The sequence below is a fragment of the Falco biarmicus genome, chromosome 17, assembly GCF_023638135.1.
Source record: "Falco biarmicus isolate bFalBia1 chromosome 17, bFalBia1.pri, whole genome shotgun sequence".
NCBI classification, from domain to species: Eukaryota; Metazoa; Chordata; class Aves; order Falconiformes; family Falconidae; genus Falco; species Falco biarmicus.
The window spans coordinates 5,662,387-5,676,542 of NC_079304.1; the positions used below are offsets into that span (position 1 = coordinate 5,662,387).

At 53.2% G+C, this 14,156-nt stretch overlaps 2 protein-coding genes and 1 pseudogene across 2 annotated transcripts; all 3 read left to right on the top strand.

The window, feature by feature from the left end:
- The first annotated feature begins 2,755 nt into the window (after positions 1–2,755).
- On the top strand, positions 2,756–3,228 carry LOC130160127 (feather keratin Cos1-1/Cos1-3/Cos2-1). The gene has a single exon (XM_056362398.1). It carries the CDS (start codon positions 2,795–2,797, stop codon positions 3,098–3,100), a length of 306 nt encoding a protein of 101 aa, XP_056218373.1. The 5' UTR covers positions 2,756–2,794; the 3' UTR covers positions 3,101–3,228.
- A 3,570-nt stretch (positions 3,229–6,798) lies between these two features.
- LOC130160096 (feather keratin Cos1-2-like) lies at positions 6,799–8,277 on the top strand. The gene is made up of 2 exons (XM_056362355.1): positions 6,799–7,182; positions 7,550–8,277. The coding sequence occupies exons 1-2, from the start codon at positions 7,015–7,017 to the stop codon at positions 7,874–7,876; spliced, it is 495 nt and encodes a 164-aa protein (XP_056218330.1). The 5' UTR covers positions 6,799–7,014; the 3' UTR covers positions 7,877–8,277.
- Positions 8,278–9,013: 736 nt separating this feature from the next.
- Positions 9,014–11,519, top strand: LOC130160335 (feather keratin Cos2-2-like; annotated as a pseudogene).
- The last annotated feature ends 2,637 nt before the right edge of the window (positions 11,520–14,156 follow it).

Sequence of the window (14,156 nt, forward strand, 5' to 3'; positions counted from 1 at the left end):
GCAGTGTGGCTCCCTTCCATGGGGTGCAGTCCTCCAGGAACAGACTTCTCCAGCACGGGTGCCCTGTGGGACCACATTCCTGCCAGGAACCTGTTCCAGCTCTCAATGGGCTCACAGCTTCCTTCAAGGTACATCTACCTGCTCTGGTAGGAGGTCCTCTGTGGTCTCCAGGGTGGATATCTACTTCACTGTGGACCTCCATAGGCTACAGCAGGACAACCTGCATCACCATGGTCTCTACCACAGGCTGCAGGGAAATCTGCTCCAGCACCTGGAGCTCTGATGCCACCTCCCCCTCCTTCACTGACCTTGGTGTCTGCATAATTGTTTCCTCTCACCTATTCTTACCTCTCTCCCAGCTGATGTTGCACAACAATTTATTACCTCTTCTTAAATATGTTATCAGAGAAATGCTAGCAACATCACTGATTGGCTCATCTTTGGCCGCAGATGGGTCTTTCTTGGAGCTAGCTGGAACTGGGTCCATCCAACACAGGAATGGCTTCTAGCATCTTCTCACAGAAGCCACCTCTGGAATCCCCTCCACTGCCAAAACCTTGTCATGTAAACACAATACACTGTATAAATAAGTAACTGAAGGCAAGGTGCAAAGACAACTTCTCAGTGGTGCCCCATGACAGTGCCATGGGTGATGGGCACAGGCTGAAACACAGGAGGCTGTCTGAAAACGCTTTTTTCCTGTAATGGTGACTGAACACTGGAACAGGTTGTCCAGAGAGGTTGTGGAGTTTCCCTCCTTGAAGGGATTCAAGAGCCATCAAGACATAATTCTGGGCAACCTGCTCTAGGTGACCCTGCTTCAGAAGTGTGGTTGGGCAAGGTCACTTCTAGTGGTCCCTTCCAACCTCAACCATTCTGTGATGCTCCAGAAGACTTTTTACAAATTCCCTACAGTTGCTATGCCTTTCCAGGAGAGCAGAAAAGGGTGCTTTCAGTGCATGCTCATAAAAGAGGCTTTTAAATTTTCAGTCATTACTGTTTTGTCATAGACTACCTCCTGCATGTTCCAAAGGGGCCTTGGTATCTATTGCACACTTCTGCTTGTTCCTGGTGATACAGCACTGGTCTATCAGAACCTTTTTAAGGTTGTGACTGCCTAGATTTGCACTGTAATACAACACAAGATCCCTCAGTGCCTCAAAATTGATCTTTCCTCTGTTGCACTTAAAGTGATGCATTTAACCTTGAAATTACCCTTTTCTTTAGACTGCAAGAAGCAGTAAGATTTAGGGCCCAATGACACAAACTCCATGATATGCTTATCTGGCAGACACTTGCCCATCAACTCACTGGGCAAGGGGGTCCCAGCACCCCAGATGACTCACAGATATCACAGAGGCTGTGACAAGATAAAGGGAATGGTTTTGCAGGGCACCTGAGAGATTGTAAAGCTCTAGGTGTGCATACCCTGTTGTGAAGCAAGCTACAGAAATGTTAGTATTGTACACTCCAGGGTCACGTACCCTTGGTGTGGTTCCACGAGACCGTGGCTGTATCTTCATCAATAAAAGCACCAAAAAAAGACTTTCTCCATAAGCTGGAGAAAAGAGGTAACCATGATACTCGTCTGGTTGTTTTACAATGTTAACGTCAAGGAGGTTGGGTCTCTGTCCAAATATTCCCCACAAAGAATTTAAAACCAGCCTTATCACTTGGATTTTCTTACTATGCTCAGGTTGCAAAAAAGATATCATCTTTCTGCCTGTAAAGTTTCAAGTTTAAACAAGTTTCATTTAGAGAAGTAATGCCTGATAGAAAGTAATAACTCTATCTTTCTACATATTGTCTAGCTCCAAACCTCTGGATCAGCCAGTCCCACCACCTGATGCACTCTGTGGAAGCCATGACGTGCACCTCTGTGGTATTCGAGGGTGGGGGCTAAAAGGGGCTCTCAAGTACTCCCTCAGGGCTTGGGGGAGCATCAGGCAGCCCACACAGGGAAGCTGTCCTTATCCTGTTGGGAGGGAAGCAAAAAGAAAGGCGCAGCATGTCCTCAGGCAGGGAAGCCCTTGGGTCACCAGCCAAGGATTATAGGGCTGGGAGCAGCTGGGCCCCTTCCTGTCAACGCAGCCCGAGGCAACCCCACCAGCGTGCCCCAGGCCAGCAACACTCGGGTGCACTGCACCCTGATGCCAACACGTTCCTGCCCTGGACACCTGGGACCTCCCAGTCCCCGCACCCAGAGGAAGCCTCTGTGAGGGAATTAGCCAGGAAATGAGAAGGCAGCATCCAGGACAACAGCCACCCAGCCCATGTTGTTAGCTGGGATGTTTTCCGTTCACCTCATGAGCAGCTTTGAAAATTGCCACTTCCGCAGAAGCCACCTGTGGGCCTGGGGCAGGTCAGGGCCAGTATAAAAGCCAGCGCAGCTCCTCGCTCTCTCATCCACTTCTCTCTCCTCGTTCTCCTTGGGAACCAGGTGAGTCCGAAGCGCTTTCGCCATGTCCTTCTGTGGCCACGCAGATGCGTGATCCTCCACCTGATGCTGGGTTGTGATGCTGCTTGTCATGGGAGGGGGAGAAGGGCAAAGGCCTAGCGCTTGGCTGAGGGAGCTGTTACTTGAAGAGATAGGCAGCAGCTCGGCTGGGCATGGTGGTACTTTGCCGAACTGTGTCTGGATGAGGCCATGAAACTCCTCTGCTCAGTTTCTACCCTGCAGCTCAGCAGCTGTCTTTGAAGAGCTCACAGTGGGGTGATGGACTCGTGGCAGACTGCTCCTCACCTGTCCCTGTGCTCTGCTTCCTCCCTCCAGGTGCACCTCCAGCCCCAAGCCATGTCCTGCTGCAACCCGTGCATGCCCTGCCGGCCCTGCGGCCCGACCCCGCTGGCCAACAGCTGCAACGAGCCCTGTGTCAGGCAGTGCCAGAACTCCACCGTCGTCATCGAGCCCTCCCCCGTGGTGGTGACCCTGCCCGGCCCCATCCTCAGCTCCTTCCCGCAGAACACCGTTGTGGGCTCCTCCACCTCCGCTGCCGTTGGCAGCATCCTCAGCTGTGAGGGAGTGCCCATCAACTCCGGGGGCTTTGACCTCTCCTGCATCACCAGCCGCTACTGCGGCAGCAGGTGTCGCCCCTGCTAAAGCCACTGGTGACGGCCCGGACAAGGACCCCCAGGAATCCAGACCTAGACTGAGGACAGAGCTCCTGGCCCTTGACTTCAGAGATGCTGAGCATGAGCTGGGGTCTCTGAAACATGGCCAAAGTCTGCTTTCCCTGCTTTACTCTCTCCCATCTCCTGTCTTCTGTGTGTCTGGGCTGTAAGTCTCCCAGAGACAACTGGGGGGATCTGCTAAGCCCTCTCCATCTGTGGGGCAGGCAGATGGCTGCTCTGTGGGATCTCCACCATGGGTGACGGGCACAAACTTCTGGCAGCTGCCGGTGATCTCCCACCACCAGCAGCCTCCTCTACAAGGGAACTCATTTCCTGCTTCAGAGTCATTAAAGCTTTCTGCATCGCAGCCTCTGCCTCAGTGTAATCCTTTCTGGGTGTCATTGTCTCGAGCTGCTGAGGAAGAAAAGCATTTCCTTGGGTGGTGGAGGATAAGGTGGGGACACAAGCAGATCATTCACCATTCCCAGAGGAAGGGGAGGGTGGGACAGGACAACGAGTCCCTTGATGCTCAGTCACTGTTTCTTGGAGCTGAGGAAGACATAGTCAGCTCCTTCTAAGGCAGTGGGGAACAAGCCCTGCATTCTGGCATCAGGTCTTTGACATTGTGTCCCACAACATCCTTTTCTCTAAATTGGGTCCTTATTCTCCTTAAGTACCTCCAGCTCAGTGACCAGATATTTGTTTTGATTTGCAGGAAATTAAATTTTATAAGATTCCCCAAATTGACACTGCTTTACCTGTGGCATGTTGTTGTGGTTCAACCCCAGCCTTTAACTAAGTACCACACAGCTGCTCACTCACTCCCCCATCACCCAGAGAAATGGGGAGGAGAATTGAAAAGGAATGCAAAACTTGAGGGTTGAGATTAGAACAATTTAATAATTTAAATAAAAGAAAACCTATACTACTACTACTAACGGTTATAATGAAAAGGAGGAAGAAGGAGAGAGCAACAAAATCCAAAGGGAATGGAGGAAAGAAAAGAAGTGATGCACAATACAGTTGCTTACCACCTGCTGACTGATACCCAGCCAGTCCCCAAGCAGTGGTCCCAGGCCCTGGCTCACCCCTTCCAGTTTGTATACCAAGCATGACATCATATGGTATGGAACAACCCTTTGGCCAGTTGGAGTCAGCTGTCCTGGCTGTGTCCCCTCCCGGTTTCCTGTGCCCCTCCAGACCTTCTCACTAGCAGGGCCTGAGAAACTGACAAGTCCTTGACTTAGTATAAACATTAAGTAACAACAACCAAAACCATCAATGTGCTATCAACATTATTCTCACCCCAAATTCAAAACAGTACTGCACCAGCTGCCAAGAAGAATATTAACTCTTTCCCAGCCAAAACCAGGACACAGGTATTTGAAATCTTTTTTCCGACTCCTCTGAGTACTGAGAAGCTTTTTTGGCCCCAGCTCTGACTTTGCAGCCACAGCCCCACACCACCAAACCTTATGTGTGTTTTACAGAGACAGAAGAAGTATGGTTTAGCTTGAAAGCATAATTAAAACAAAAACCAACCTTTTTCTTGGTCAGGGAGAGGTGACAGATCAGCATGGCAGAGAGCAGCATGCCAGAGAAAATGTGGGTAAACATTGAAATTTTAGTTACAGCAGTCAGGAAATAGCACAACACAAATAAAATAGCAAACAGCAAAAAGCTTTACCATTGGGCAAACTCTACAGTCTGCACTGTTTCTTCATCCTCCAGAGACCAGACCACACTGCTCCTTCCCTCTGTCTCATCCCAATCCTTCTGCTTCATCCAGACACCCACTCTCTCCCACACACCTCAGAGCTATTTAACCACTCTGCTATAGGATCACAGCTGTACATCATCAAAGCAATCAACCCACTGCCTTTGCTCACCTACAGGTGAACTCCCATTCTGGAAGTCCAGTCATCCCTGACAGGATAGGATAGGATAAGGTAGGATTGCATAGGAAAGAATAGAACAGAATAGAATATTTTCAGCTGGAAGGGACCTGTAATGATTGTATAGTTCAACTACCTGATCACTTCAGGGCCAAAGAATAATTAAAGCATGTTATTAAGGGCGTTGTCCAAATGCCTCTTAAATAGTGACAGGCACAGGGCGTCAACCACCTCTCTAGGAAGCCTCTTCAGTGTTTGACCACCAGCTCAGCAAAAAAATGCTTCTGAATGTCAAGTCTGAACCGCGTCTGATGTGACTTTGAACCATTCCCACACGTCATGTCACTGAGTACTGGGGAGAAAAGCTCAGCACCTCCACCCCTGCTTCTCCTCCTCAGGAAGCTGTATTGAGCAGTGAAGTTCCCCCTCAGCCTCCTCTTCTCCAGGCTAGACAAACCCAAAGCCCTTAGCTGCTCCGCATAGGACATACCTTCCAGCCCTTTCACCAGCTTTGTTACCCTTCTCTGGATACATTCAAGTACCTTAACAGCCACCATAAATTGTGAGGCCTAGAACCGCATACAGAACTCAAGATGAGGCCACATCAATGCTATAAAAAACAGAATAATCATCTCTTTTGACCAGCTGGTTATACTGTGCTTAATGCACCCTGGTATAAGGTTTGCCCCCTTGCTGCCAGGGCACAATGCTAACTCCTATGGAACCTGCTGTCAAACACAACTCCAAGATCCTTTTCTGCAGGGCTGCTCTCCAGAAACTCATCTCCTAATTCATACTTGTATTTGGTGTTACTCCGTCCTAGGTGCATGAATCTGGCACTTAGTCGTGTTAAATTCCATGCCATTAAGGACTGCCCAACGAGCCAATGTTATCTGGCAGCGTGGCACCCGGCACGCAGAGAAGCACCAGGGACTACTCCGCAGACAGGGCAAAGAACCTCCCTGAATCCACCCGAGAGCTGGAGTTATTTTTACACTGCCGGACTGTGTATCCAGCTCTCCATCACCTTATTAGCTCATTCCTTCTGCTCATTCCTCGTCTCACTCTCTATACTCTCAAAAATGCTGATCGATGTATCTGTACAATCTTATATTGCAGGCTCACGTCCATCCTGATACTCAAACCTGGCAGCTCATGCTGCTTTCCACAGTATCTCACAAGGGTGTGAGTCCATCACTTTTTTCTGTGTCACCCAACGGCCTGTAGTGACAGTCTCATTCAGAAGGAGGAGACATCAACTTTCTTGCTTCCGTTCTGCTTGTGCATCTTACCAAAAATTTCCTGCACAATTCAACATCACCTGCCCATGCCTGGTACTTCAGCATTTCATCCCTTCTAGCATTGAAGCGGCTTCACTGTGTGGCTCCAAGGACTTAGTCCATTCCTACTTACGTACAACTCGTTTTCATAGAACGATAGACTCGTAGCATGTTTGGGTTCAAAGGGACCATGGAAGATCACCTGCTCCAAGCCCTCTGCCTTGGGCAGGGACATTCTTCATTGGACAAGTGGCTCAAAGCTCCATCCAACCTGACTTTGTGTTATTCAGTAATTCTGGAAGATAAGGCCTATACGATCTCTTTTCCTTTCTTCCTCTAAACATCTACGTAAGAACAATACATCAAGAGGAACTTGCAGACATTACAAAAATACCAGTGTGCAGTCTCAGTGCTCCTTTTATGCCCATTGGTTTGTACGCGAAAACAAGGTCAGGTCTCAGCAGACCAAGTTTGCAGGGCTAGAGCAGCTGGAGCCGTTCCTGTCTGAAGGATCACAAAAACACCCAAAAGAGAGAGCCCAGGCTGACATCACCTGCCTGCACTGGACCCCTCTGGCACTTAGGCCGTGTCTTCTGCCCACAGTGAGGCAGCCTTGCCCCGGAAACCACGGGCCCTCTCATCGCAGCTCTCAAAAGAGACGTCTGTGACGGGACGGGTATGACATAAACCAGGAAACGCAAGGGCAGCGTAGAGGGAAAGAGCAACACATGCCATGTCATTACCGGGGATGTTTCCGTTCATTAGCAGCATGCCGGAAAATTGCTGCTTATGCAGCGGCTGCCTTGGCCCTGAGGCAGCGTGGGGCCAGTATAAAAGCCAGCCCAACTGATGGCTCTCTCAGCCGCTTCCGTCACCTCCTTCTCCTTGGGAACCAGGTGAGCTGGAAGCCCCTTTTCTCCTCCACCTCCTCCTCCAGGACAGGGTCTAGCCTTCGAGGGCAGCTCAGCTGGTACCTGCTCCTTGGTCTTATGTTAGTGCTCCGAGACGGGGGTGGCGGGAGAGGTCAGAGGAGAGACAGTCTGTCGCGGAGACAGGCTGAGGCTGGGCTGAGCTGGCCCTTTGCTCCAGGCTAGTGATGAGCATCCCTGGGCCTGGCTGCTATGCGCAGGACCCCGCTGAGCTCGGGCAAAGAAGCCCTTGTTTCCCGCTGTGCAGCCCCCTGCCTTGGCTTCCTTTTGGTGGGGTTGCAGGCTGCTCCTGAGGTGTCCCTGTGCTCTGCTTCCTCCCTGCCCTCTCTCCCAGGTGCACCTCCAGCCCCAAGCCATGTCCTGCTGCAACCCGTGCCAGCCCTGCCAGCCCTGCGGCCCGACCCCGCTGGCCAGCAGCTGCAACGAGCCCTGTGTCAGGCAGTGCCAGGACTCCGTCGTCGTCATCCAGCCCTCCGCCGTGGTGGTGACCCTGCCCGGCCCCATCCTCAGCTCCTTCCCGCAGAACACCGCCGTGGGCTCCTCCACCTCTGCTGCCGTTGGCAGCATCCTCAGCTGTGAGGGAGTGCCCATCAACTCCGGGGGCTTTGACCTCTCCTGCATCACCAGCCGCTACTGCGGCAGCAGGTGTCGCCCCTGCTAAAGCCACTGGTGACGGCCCGGACAAGGATCCGCTGGAACCCAGAAGATGATGCCAGGCTGAACGACGGAGACTCTGGCCATTGCTTTGAGAGGGGCTGAGCATGCCTCACGCCTCCTGCAACGGGTGTCAGCCCTGAGGAAGGGGCCAGCCTGGGCTCTCTTGAAACATGACCGATGCCTCTCGTTGCCTTCCTCCACTCTCTCCTTTTCCTCCTTTGCCTTTGTTTTTGTCCACTCCCCTGGGCCATGAGGCCCACCAAAGCCAGCCTAGGGGGGACCTGCCTGTCCCTCTCCCTCTGTGGGGCACTGGCTCTTGGCTGTCCGCGCGACCCTTTCCCTGTGGCCTCCCCTCAGAGACATCTTGTTTCCCTCTTTGGACTCATTAAACTCTGCAGCATCCCAGCCCCTGGCTCTGTGTGGTCCTTTCCTCTCTGGATGTTCTCTAAAGCTGCGCAGGGAGGAAGGAGATGCGCCGGGAGGGAACAAATGGGGGAGCAAGTGGATCCTTTCTCATTCCTAGACCAATGGGAGGGCAGCACACACAGCCCCATGGCCTCCTTTGGTCGCTGTCCCTCGGAGCTGAGGACAACATCTCTGGCCACTGCACAGCCCGTGCCCATCAGCCCTTCCCGTGCTGTGTGTCTGCCCAGAAATAGTCCCCTTGGCCTCCAAACAAGCCCTGCGGATGGTGATGCCAGCTTGCCCTGTCTTCATGGGACGAGCCCGGTGCTGCAGGAGGCCCTGGGAGGTCAGCAGCCCCACGGGCACTCAGGGCAGTTCCTCTTGCTCTGGATGGAGCTGTGCTGGGGGAGAAGGCTCAGGCAGAAGGTGGCGACGAGGACGGAAGGAGGGAATAGCAGGAGAAATCACCCTGGCTAGAGCCCACAGCCGCCTCCTCCTCACCTCCCCACCCATCTCCAGGAGGAAGGGGCAGGGTGTGCATCCGAGGGCAAGGGTAGCTACGGCAAGTCCCCTCTCATTCCGTCACGTCCGTACAGCGGGTCCCTGCAGAGGCCAATGGGCATCATTGCCCACTGTCCTCTGAGGGGAACATCTGTGGCAGAAGGAGTCTGCTCCTGATGGCACAGAGAGAAAGCAGGAAAAAAGCACATAAATGACAAACACTCATGGCACTTGCATGAACCATAAGTGGGGCAATACTGAAAAGACCTTGGCTGGCTTCCAGACCCACCAGGCTGCTCTCTCCCTCTCCCTCTCCCTGCGCAACGCGACAGAGGGGGAAAGAAGGTGAAAGAGGCTGTGGGTCGAGGCAAAGCCAGGGGCATCACTTACCCGTTACTTTCACTGGAAAAACAGACTTGACTGGGGGAACATTCCTCAAACATATTGCCAACGAAAAATAGAGCAGGGTGGAGAGAAACAGCAAAAAAGCCCTTAAGATGCCTCCACCCCGTCCCCACGTCTTCTCCACAGCCTCAGCTTCCCTCCTTCATTCACGGCTCTTCTATTTCCCCCACCGCGCAGCAGCGCAGGGGGCTGCGGATGCGGGGGCTGCGGTCAGCACACACAAGTTTCCTTCTGCGCAAAGAGGGACTTCACCTGACCTGCTCAGGAAGAAGCAGCCGGGTTTTGGCACCTTCCCCTGAACCCCTTGTCTCTGCCTCCCCAGACACACGTGCTCGGCCTTCAGACTCCGTGTTCTGTGCGTGACCTGGAACTCATGGAGCTTGAACACCAAAGGAGCTGGACTCAGAGCTGCGCGACTGCCCCTGTGGCACCCCATCTCACAGCCGAGCAACATGCGGAGCCCCGTCCCTTCCCTTCCACACCCATTTGGCACGAGGTCTCAGGCCGTGCCTCACTGAGCACCAGGCCAAAGTGCACCTGGCCCTGGCCTGGACACGAGGAGCCTGCGTCCCGCCCCAGCCCCCAGCAAGACGGCACCATAAGGGGACCGATTCAGGGACAGGGGCCCGCAGGGGCGGGCAGGCTTTCCTGGCCCTGTACTTAGAGCAAGAGGTGGGGGTGCGGGGGCAGAGGCTGCGTTTCAGCTCCCTGGGCACCTCTCTGCCCGGCCAAAGGCACCGCCTCTCAGCTGTAATGGGCTCTGGCTGGCAAGGGCAATCTGCTGCTCTGCAGTGCCCAGGGACACCCCCGGGAAGGCCAAGGTCTTCACCCTGACCCACGCAAGTACAGGCTGACACACGTGTGCTCATTCATGCCTGCACGGAACCAGGCAAACCTCTGCACACTTACAGAAAGACAGGAAATGGCAATGAGCGACCATCAGAGAGAGATGGGGGGAGCAAGAGGAAAGGATGTGCCGTGCCCTCTCCCATGGCAGTCCTGGGGCCAACGCAGATGAGAAGCATGGGAGCGGTGCCCCTTTCCCGACAACTGTGCCGCAAGCAAGCCCACAGGAATGAGCCAGGCGCACATCACCTCTCCGCATGGGATGCCACCAGCACTTGAGCTGCGTCTTCCTCCTGCGCCGGCACGTTCCTGTCCCGGAAATCCTTGGCCTTCTCATGCCGGCACTTAGAGCAGCCTTCATGTGGGAAAGCACGTGCCGTAAGCAAGGAAATGAAAAGGCAGCGGTGCAGGAAACCAGGACACAGCCCATACCATTAGGTGGGATGGTCTGCATTTGCCAGGAACTTGTCAGAAAATTATTACTTCCGCAGAGGGTGCCTCTGGGCCCGAGGCAGTGCAGGACTGCTATAAAAGGCGGCCCGACTCTCTGCGCTCTCATGCGCTTCTCTTGCCCCCTTCTCCTTGGGAATCAGGTGCGTGTGAAGTCTCTTGCCCTCCTCCTTCCAGACCAGGTCTTTCCTCCATGGAGGGCTCAGCTCGTGTGGGCTGTGCTAGCCCCGGGCTGGGAGCTGCTTCTCACGGGAGAGGGAAGGGGGGAGAAGGTCTTCTGCAGAGAGAGCCTGGGACGTAGCTGAGGTGGCTCCTGGGCTTTCAGCTGGGCAGCGTGTGCTGGGCCAGGAGATGCGGTGGCCCCGCTGTGGTTGGGTGCAGTGCTGCTTCTCATGTTTCCCCATTTCTGGCTTCCCCTGCCCTCTCTCCCAGGTGCACCTCCAGCCCCAAGCCATGTCCTGCTGCAACCCGTGCCAGCCCTGCGGCCCGACCCCGCTGGCCAGCAGCTGCAACGAGCCCTGTGTCAGGCAGTGCCAGAGCTCCAACATCGTCATCCAGCCCTCCGCCGTGGTGGTGACCCTGCCCGGCCCCATCCTCAGCTCCTTCCCGCAGAACACCGCCGTGGGCTCCTCCACCTCCGCTGCCGTTGGCAGCATCCTCAGCTCTGAGGGAGTGCCCATCAACTCCGGGGGCTTTGACCTCTCCTGCATCACCAGCCGCTACTGCGGCAGCAGGTGTCGCCCCTGCTAAAGGTGCTGGCAACAGCTTTGGGCAAGAACCTTCAGGACCTCAGAACATGGACCGGAGATGGAGCTCCGTGCCATTGGCCCCTTCTTCCACTCAGCCTTTTTGCCCTCTTCCCTTTGCTGTCGCTGCCTCCCAGCACCAGCGTGGCTGGCACCTGTTGGCCTCCCTCCCTCTGCAGGGCAGGCAGACGGACACCCTGCAGGAGCTCCACCGCACCTCAGCGGCTGCCCCTGGCGCTGCCTCGGAGCCACCTCCTTTTCTTCTTTCGACTCATTAAAGCTGTGCTGCATCCAGGCCTGTGCCTCCGAGTCCTCCCTCCTTCTGTGGCAGCTCTCCCCGTCTGCCCGGGGAATAACGGGGGAGGAAGGGGAGGGGAAGGGGAGAACTCCCTGCAGTGGATTCTATCACTTGGCAACATGCTAAATTTAATGTTTTTTTTTTTTGTGGATGAACCGATGGTAATTGCTTTTGAAGGATGGTCAGCTTAGCAGGTGTGTCATGCTCCATCGGGCAATGACAGTATCAGCTCTCAGCCAGCATTCTCTCCTGGTCCTAATCACACATAATGTAACCCCCACCCATGGTCTATAGATACATAGCTGTCAGGCATCTTGGATATTTGAAGCAGGCAATTAAGAATGAGACAATCAAGAAACCAAAGCACCCAGGAAACACAGACATTCAGTGAGTTACAACAGGTGTCAGTGGTTGTTACAGACTGAGGCCCAAGCAGTTTTCCTCACATGGGACACCAATTGTCACAGCACGAGCAAAACTAGCAAGCTGCCACAAGGCTTTACCATGGGTCACATCCTACTGTCCATGCTGTGTCTCCATCCTCCAGAGGCCAGGCCACACTGCTGCTTCTCTCGGCTACATCCAGCTCCTCCCTGCTCCTCCTCCAACCAGCCTCTCTCCCACACGCCTCAGGGCTATTTAACCACTTAGCAGGATGAGCTGCAGCTGCACATCGTCCGTGACAATAACCCACTGCCTTTGCGGCAAGGCCACAGCTGCATGTTATCAATGTAATCAGCCCACTGCCTTCATTCCTCTACAAGCAATATCATGCCATGGTCAGTTGCAGCAAACCAGCAGTGTTGGTCAGATGTCTGCCAAGTCCTCTCTGCTCTGGTCTACCACCCACACCTCTGCCCAGGCATGGTCAGACCTTCACCTTGGATAGTCAGGTTCTGTCAGTTGGCAACAGGTTCTGATTATCCGTCTGACAGCAATAGAGAGAATAGATTTAACCGACCACAGCTTTATTCCTTCAGTCTGGTCTGGGCAGCTGATTCCTCCCGGTCATGTACTGGGCCACAGCAAAGGAGAGCAGGACATCTGTAAGTGATGTCATTCCCCCGGGCTTCCCACATCTCCCAAGGTGGGCACATGCTCCCATGTGCCATTATTTCCTCCATGTGTCTTCTAACCTTGGTGGGGAATGGCCTCCTCATTGTCACTGTGTGGAGCAGTCAGCACCTGCAGACCTTGCTGAATTTCTACATCCTCATCAGGCCCCCTTCATGGAGGCCTGGTATACCATCACTGGCGTGTCAAAAACGATGTAGATGTTCTTGTCACCAGAAAAAATGCTGGTGTTGCCTGCTGGCAGGCACAGCCATTCTTCCCCTTTTTCCTGGTTATCACTGAGTTTGTGATCCCCTCAGTGATGTCCTGCCCTGGTTTTGGCCAGGGTGGAGTTAGTTTTCTTCTCCATAGCTGGTACAATGCTATGTTTTTGGTTTGGTATGAGAATAATGTTGATAACACACTGATGGTTTTAGTTGTTGCTAAGTAACATTTATACTAAGTCCAGGACTTTTGGGTTGTTTAGGCCCTGCCAGTGATAAGGCGGGGGGTGTGGGGGTGTGGGGTGTGTGTGCAAGGAAATGGCAGGGGACACAGCCAGGACAGCTGACCCAAACTGGCCAAAGGGATCTTCCATATCATAGAATGTCATGCTGAGTATATAAACTCAGGGGGAGCGGTTTGGGCAGTCTGGTTGTTGCATCGGTAAGCGGGTGGTGAGCGATTGTATTGTGCATCACTTGTTTTGTTTTTTCCCTTTCGGATTTTATTCCTCTCTCCCTCCCCTTTTTGTCACACTACTACTACTACTACTATTATATTTCATTTTACATCAATTATTAAATTGCTGTTATCTCAAGATGTGAGTTTTACCTTTCCTGATTCTCTTCCCCATGCCAATGGGGAGGGTGGGGGGTGGTGTGGTGTGGGCAGGAGTGAGCGAGCAACTGTGTGGTGGTACTTGGTTGCCAGCTGGGGTTAAACCACAACATGTCCTTTAATCATGATTTCATCATATGCAAACTGCTCCATTACACCACTCTCATGAGCAAGAAAATCTGCTTCTTGCAAGCTCCACCAGCCCCTCTTATGTGTCAAAGGACCAAAGGGCTGGAGAACCTGTCCTGTGAGGAAAGAGTGAAGGAGTTAGGCCTTTTTTCTCTGGTGGGGGACCTGATCACAGTATTCCAGTACTTAAAGGCTGTCTACAAAGAGGAGGGAGGCTCTCTCATCACAAGAAGCCTCATGGAGAAGACAAGGGCCAACAAGTACAAGTTGCACCTGGAGAGGTTTTACCTTGACGTAAGAACTACAATTTTTATAGTAAGAACAACCATTCCCTGGAACAGCCTCCCCAGGGACACGGCGGAGTCCCCATTGCTGGAGGTTTGCAAGATGCAACTGGACAAGGTGGTTAGATAATCTCATCTAGGCCTCCTATCCCATGAAAGATTGGACCAGGTTATCTCTGAAGGCCCCTTCAAACCTGGACTATCTTATGATTCTATGATCGTCTCAGTGATGTCCTTCAATCATGACGTCACTTTATACAAACCACTCCACTGCACCACCGTCACGACAAAGAAAATCTGCATTCCAAAAGAGTTTATGGCAATCAA

Bases quoted from the DNA above. Each gene is read 5' to 3' on its own strand.
- LOC130160096 (XM_056362355.1), top strand. From the start codon at position 7,015: ATGCCATGTCATTACCGGGGATGTTTCCGTTCATTAGCAGCATGCCGG. The intron at 7,183-7,549 runs GTGAGCTGGAAG...CCTCTCTCCCAG, and splicing joins TCCTTCTCCTTGGGAACCAG to GTGCACCTCCAGCCCCAAGC.
- LOC130160127 (XM_056362398.1), top strand. From the start codon at position 2,795: ATGTCCTGCTGCAACCCGTGCATGCCCTGCCGGCCCTGCGGCCCGACC.